The 7,500-nt window shown below is 33.0% G+C and overlaps 1 protein-coding gene across 12 annotated transcripts in view; it reads right to left on the bottom strand.

The window, feature by feature from the left end:
- Positions 1-1,950: 1,950 nt before the first annotated feature.
- Positions 1,951-7,500, bottom strand: part of mxt (Eukaryotic translation initiation factor mextil) — a 64,973-nt gene continuing 59,423 nt past the window's right edge. For 9 of the 12 annotated variants that reach the window (XM_070121101.1, XM_070121104.1, XM_070121102.1 and 6 more), the window contains 3 exons: positions 7,005-7,207; positions 3,862-3,945; positions 1,951-3,681 (listed from right to left, as the gene is read on the bottom strand). In XM_070121101.1, coding sequence (XP_069977202.1) covers positions 3,568-3,681; positions 3,862-3,945; positions 7,005-7,207 — 401 coding nt within the window. In that variant the 3' untranslated portion in view covers positions 1,951-3,567. The remainder of the gene's footprint in view (positions 3,682-3,861; positions 3,946-7,004; positions 7,208-7,500) is intronic. The other 3 variants (XM_070121109.1, XM_070121107.1, XM_070121108.1) reach the window with 1 other exon arrangement.

Consider the following 7,500-nt stretch of genomic DNA (forward strand, 5'->3'; position numbering starts at 1 on the left):
ACTCTGTGAGCTACTTTGCATTGAAAAGCATGTTCTATCAGTGTAGCCAATATCTCTGTGAGTCAGGACCACAAAACTTTTTGTCTGGTTTTAAGCAGCAGTGATGTACTGTTATTGCAATTTGGTACCGGTAGCAATAATTACAAAGAAGGTTTATTTACTTAGTTTTATTGTTCCATTACTCTTTTTAAAACTTTGTCAAATCAAATAGAACTGTGTAAATTGCATTTTAACTTTCAAAGCTACAAGGTTCCATTTGTTACATTTGAATAATGAAAACACAATAAGGCTCAGAAATTGTCAAGTATTGAGGACACTGGAACATTCTGAACTCTAACCTGAAATATTCAGTTATAAGCAAATGCACAATTAGCAATCAAACTTTTCAAGCAATTTTCTCAAAATGACCAAAATGTAATTTAGTGAGTGGAAGTCAGAAATGTATGCAGTTGTACTTAATATAGCAGCAATACAGTTGTAAGACAGGTCCCTGTATCTAATCATAATACCAGATAAATAACACTACTTCTATAATAGAAAGATAAGCTCCCTTTGATGAGTTAATGACACAGACTGTGTCATGATGTATTGCCACCTACAACTTGATCCAGTGCAACCATAGCATACCTGATGCCATCCACAACAAAGGTCTTAATGCTTAAGACTGAAGACTGAAGTATTTTCTATCCTAGAATTGAAATTCTCAATTTTTAAATATTTTTCATTAGATATGTATCTAAAAATGCCTGAATTTATGGTACATAGGCTGGAAATGCATTATACAAAAGAAGACATTACAAGGACAAACCATGATATTCATTGTCTGTTTACTGTTGCTCACTTTAGTAAAAGGAAATTAAAGCAAAAGCAAAAAAATCATGGAAAGATAAAGTTGCAGATAATAGGATGGGCTAGAATGTATTTTATGAAGAAACATATTTTCAAATTGGCATATATAACATAGACTTCCTTGTCATAAGGCAAAATGATGTTGCAGATTATTAATACCCAAAACCTCAACTGGCCAAGAAGCACCCTCAGATCTTAACTGAAAAAATTAAAAATGAGAACAATTATCAACCTGCAAATCTTGTCCCCTAGCTAATGACAATATCAAGGTGTTTGAAGACTCAATATACAAATTGTCAATTCTTCATGAATGCTTTTTGTTTCCTTGGTGGGTGCATTTGATTAACCCATACATGCCACATGACATCTAATCACATGGCAAACTAGGCCCAAATGCTGGGTGGTAAGTATTCATTCCATGCACAGGCAAACCTGCTCTGTTTGTGTGATAAATAGTTGTTTGTTTATTTGGCCTTGGTTGCAGTCTGAAGTAGGATGCAGTTAAAAGTGTAGGAAATGGGACAAATGCATTCCCTGGCTTCTAATTTTTCTCTCAGGCAGCTGTCTGCATTTTTCTTCTTTCTTTCTTTCTTTCTTGATACATTTCTTATGAAAAATTTCACACCCATCTTTGAATTGAATTCATCATATAGGACCATTTTTAAGACTATTTTGTGATGCATACTTAGTATTAAGTATTAATAACCCTATTGTGACAGCGCCCAATTTATTTGTGATGTAATATTACAGAACAGTGTACACTTTGTGGCTAGGCCTAAGCTGTGAAACAGCCGGCCCATCCACTGTGAGTCATGTCATAAGCTGTTACATCATGATGGTTATAGCTGTCACCATTACTGTGTGGTTAAATTTCATATAATATTTATAAGAATTCCATATAGTTTTCTGAGTTGGTAATTTAGACCACATAATTTTTTTCTTTTTCTTTTCTTCAATACTCTTTTCTTTTCTTATCATTTGTTTTGTATTAGAATATCATGTATTTCAGTTTTCCTTTTTTTCACATTCAGATGACCCTGAGAATATTGTAGTTGCTTGGGAAAATAAAGAAAAAGGTTTACCAAATCCAAAAGACAAAAATATTAACTTATCCTTTATTCGTTGTCGATTATAAAGTATAGTGGATATGGGAGCATTTCTACTAATAACAAATAACAAACTACAAAAAAAAGGTTTTAACAAAAATAAACAAGTTCCTCTGAAGAGACTAGAATAAACACCTTCGACCCAGGAGAATGAATACACAAAAAAATGCATTATATTTTTTTTCTTTGAGATAAATTAAAGAGAGAGAGCAATAGAGAATTTTAACTTCTTCTATATAGTAGAAAAAAATAAGACATGAATCAACAAAAGAAACCAACAAAAATGGGGTTTCTAATAACAAAATGAAACCAAAAAAGAATGCGAAAGATGCAAGCACTAGGAAACATTCTTTTCTAAACATTAATAGTCGACTCACTACTATCACTTATTTCTAATGATCAGAAGTTACATCATTTGATCTAAAGACGAAGATTTAATTACTATTTCTTGCTTGTTAAAAAAGAAAAAAAAGAAACTTCTTATAGAATACAAAAGGCACATTTTTGTATAGTCTTACCAAATCGTGTTCATGTGAGAACCAATGCATCTACTTTGTATTTTGCAATTACTTTAAATACCTCCATGAATAGGAAGAATATGTATATATAAATATATGATTTTCATATTCATAGCAACTAAAAATCTAAAGATGTTATTCACATCTTTTTTTGTAGACAATAATGAAATGGAAACTCATTACACTGTATAATTTCTAAAGACAAAACTCATTTTAGTGGTGAATATTCTTTTAAAAACATCACGTTTATCACCATTAAAACAATGTATCAAATATCCTTAAGCTAAAAACCCACTGCGTCAATAAATATTATCAACCATAATGCTGGAGAATGTTTGCAACAGCATTTATTATTGGGTCTCAGTACATGTTATCCTAATTTTGTAACAAAAAATATCTTATTTACCATACACAAACAGCCGCTTATTTATCATACAATATCAGCCATTCCCAATATCATATTAGCTTCAACATATCCACCAAACAGAAAAAAGGACATGATATAAATATATATACTTTATGTAAATCCCTCATAAATAGCTATGAAATACTGAGTATGTAACTAGGCTCTGAATTGGATCCCTGACCCTTTTCAAGCCCAGACACATGAGATTCAAGGGGAAAGCCAGCCAATGACAATCAGTTATGGCTGCTTTTTTGTGGTGAATATGCTGAAGGTAATTTTCTATGGATTTGTGGTTCAATTAATTTCACTTTGTTTTATTTTATACTAAAAGTCTCAACCTGTGGTATATGTTGACTATAGTGGTGTGTTACATTTCTGGCTTGATAATGTAGCTGAATTTTAGATCATTTGTGTACGTTATTGAATAAAAAACAAAAGGCAAGTTCTGTTACAATACATATCATCTAACATCAACAGATCTGTAAAAAAAAACAAAAATGCATTTGACATCAAGTCAAATGCCACAAAAGACAAAGAGACAAAGAAACATGTATCAAAAAGACAACTTCACATGATAATCCTTACATGTATACATATATATCTGTTTATAAAAACACAATTAATATTAACGCAACATCATAAAATTCCTTCCACTGTTATTTAATATACAAACTTCACAACCATTCTTCTAAGAGGTGCTGTTATTTCCATTATCATCTTCCTCAGTGGTGGACATTGTTCTGACCAGGGTCCAGCGCAGTTCCCTCTTGGCCAAGGCTGCCGCGTCCTCCAGGTCACTTGCCTGCAGGAAATGGGATGTGGGGTGTGAGATGTGAGGTATATAACAATATAGGTTGTATTAAATTTTCAGATGTAATTCTCAGCATAAAATTTGTTCCTATAGGCTAATGTCAATAGTATGAATAATAATGAGAAGAAAAACAATCCCTCATTTTCACTGAGAGAAGCAAGAACCCCATACCTGGAGGTACGTAGGCACTGCATTAAGGGCTGCGTCTCCCTGTTCATTCAGTGTCGCTACCACACCTGCTTGATACTGCCAGCTCTGTGGACGGAAAGACCAACGTGCTACCAATTACCACATAGAAATAGTGCAACGACACAAGTCCTTCACCTAAAATGCGTGCAGTATCTGGAATCCCTTATGGGTGGGAGGGAATCAGGACATTTTTTTTTTCCTTTTTTTCAAATGGTACAAAAATATTTTGTCCTGTGAGTCTAGGATAAGGGAAGAGGAATAGACTTATGAAGGATAAATGGCTGAGGATAGGTAAGTGATAAATAAAATAAAATGATACAGAAAGAAAGTCATGAAAGAAAATATTTCCATGAAAGTTAATTTAAGAGAAATACAAAATTAATAGTGATTAATATTATATATACAACATTTGAGTTAATTACATAGAAATATTTCTGAACATCATGAGCTTTCACAGTACATTCAAAATACATAATCAAAATATATACAATGATAAAATGATACATAAATATTATATATTAATACTTACATGCACACACACTTTCACACACATATATGTCTGTGTGTGTGGTATGGTGTGGTGTGGTGTGTGTGTGTGTGTTTGTGTGTATGTGTGTATGTGTGTATGTGTGTATGTGTGTGTGTGTGTGTGTGTGTGTGTGTGTGTGTGTGTGTGTGTGAGTGTGAGTGTGTGTGAGTGTGTGTGAGTGTGTGTGTGTGTGTGTGTCTTCGTATATACATGCTTCTTACTCCTAAAATCCTTAATTACATTTCCCAAATCTACAACTACTGGAAAACTAAGTTACATTTCTTCTTCCTACTCAAAAGGTAAATGATACAACTAGAGATTTTTACTAAATATATTCACAGGGAAGATACCCTATGTCGTAAGATGCTGCCATACAGACACAAGCCACTTCAAGCTTAAAAACATCATGTTTAAGGGAAACACTTCGAACAAAAATATTAAGGGAAAACACTTAAAACAAAAAATCTTTGGTAAGTCTCTTTAAATAACAAGTTAATTAGATATCAACAAAGAAACAGTTAGAAGAGTAATTAACAAATAAATGAACGTGCACTGAAGATTGATACTTGAGTTAATTACAAAACTATTATCGTGCATGAAACAAGGGGTTTTCGGACACAATGTATGCTTTTGTTGCAAGTTGCACAGCACTGCAAACCAGAACATGAAAATCTATTTCTCTTCCCATATCCCATATAAATACCTCATAGTTAAAAAACATCCCAAATGAAGATTCATAGTAATAAAATATCCCATATGTACTTCATAGTTATAAGAAGTTCTACCTAAAAATAGTTTTCTACATTTCTATAAAAAAAAAAGAATATTCCCTATCTGTAAGTCCTGTGTAATAATTTTTACTTCGTATTTAATCTACATGGTGCTCTTCTCACTTTCCTCATTATGAGGGGGGGGGACAAAAAACTTGAGTAATGCACTTTTGAAATAATTCTCAATCTGAGTCATAATACTATGTTATACAGTTTCTGAGGATGAGGCTGTTTCCATTGCACATGGAATACAGTTATATACCATGAAAACATATACCAATCCTAATTAATATAATTCTATCCTGGGCACCATATTCCTTTGATATCACTGGGTTTTTCATTGAGTATAATCTTTCTGAAAATAACTTCTATTCAAATATCATTTTCATTTATAAATATATGAACATGCTGTCTTACCATTTACGAGTATTTATAGGAAAATTTACATTAGAAAATATGGATTGATGTTTGTTATTCATAAATCAACACTTGTATTACAAACATTCTGGTCCCATGCTTTAAAATAGATCTTTTTACCATTCATTTATCAGAAGGTATTTTCATGATGAAATAAAAGCACCTGTTTTTTGTATAAACATTAATCTCTTATCTTCATGCACAGCTTTTCAACATCTTTATTCCACATATCACATACTGCATGTTACTGTTCTAAACTATACATAAGCATCTGTCAAATGATGTCATATTAATCTTCCATGCATCATAAATCTATAAAGGTTAGTACTATAATATCAACAATGTTTTTTATTCAACCTGAGAGTCTTTCTCTTATTATTCTATACATTTTGAGGTGGACTGCATATGTGTATATGGTTTACATACACTACAGTTTTATTAAGAAGAGATTCTCAGGCTGAATATATAGTTGGTATTAACCATCTATATGAACAATACGTAAGGCAGTACAGTACTTGAAAAAAGTATTAGCTTGTTATCTGCATATCTAGGTGTATACATGCCATATCCATATACATACATATACATATACAGATATACAGATATATATATATATATATATATATATATATATATATATATATATATATATATATATATATATATATATATATATATATATACATACATATATCTATACATACATATAGGCAGAAACATATACATACATACATACATACATACATGTGTGTGTATGTATATATATATATATATATATATATATATATATATATATATATATATATATATATATATATATATATATATATATATATATATATATACACATATGTATTCATATATATATAATACATATATAAAATATATGTATATATAATATACATATATATATATATATATATATATATATATATATATATATATATATATATATATATATATATATATATATATATATATATATATACATACTTATACATACATGTACACATATATGCGTAAACACACAGACACACAGACACACAAACACATACACACACACAGACACACACACACACACGTATTTGTATATATATTTGCATATGCATTATTTATTGCATACGTACTGTTCATATGGATCATAATAACAAAGCATACTCCAACTTGTTCTGCTTTGAGAATACACACCACTACATGTACTGTACATCTACTTCACCACCGCCAACAACAATACTCAAACACACAAGCACGTGCCCATCCAATCCCATTGGCTGGGTGTTATAATACCGAAGTTCAGCTTCTTCTATCCACCCCTAAGGGAGAAGTGACACTCAGGGAATGATGTTAGTAATGGGCATTGAGTGTAGGGGTTGTTATATACGTGTGACATGAGGCTAGCAACACTGCACCTTCTTGAGGACCAAGGGCGATTGCCGCACCACTTGCGACCAGTTGTTTGGGGTGAGGCGGCTTAGGGGAGAGGCGGCACACTTCACAAGGAAGTCCCGGGTGTAGGTGCGACGAGCGGGAACGGCAGGAACGGGTTCCGGCGCGGCGGCCTCGGGAGCGGGACATGTGGCGGGACCGGGAGTGGAGGGCGTGTCATCCCCATCTGAGGAAGAGCCAGCGCAAGGTCACATGGGGATACTCCCTCTGCCTCCCCATACCCTGACCCTAGCCCTTTCTCCATTCCCCTCCCTCTGAGGAAGAGCTTGCGCACAGACATACAGGGATACCTCTTAGGTCTCCCAGTACCCTTTCCCTCATCCCTTCCTTTTGCCTTATTCCTCTCCTTCTGCCCCTTTACTTTGTGAGAAGCTTCCAACAGTGTAAGCTATGATGATTATTTTGCCCCCTCACTTTTTTTGATGAAAAAGCCAATATGGGTGGATGAGGGAAAGTAAC

This window comes from Penaeus vannamei, chromosome 4 (assembly GCF_042767895.1).
Source record: "Penaeus vannamei isolate JL-2024 chromosome 4, ASM4276789v1, whole genome shotgun sequence".
Taxonomy (NCBI): domain Eukaryota; kingdom Metazoa; phylum Arthropoda; class Malacostraca; order Decapoda; family Penaeidae; genus Penaeus; species Penaeus vannamei.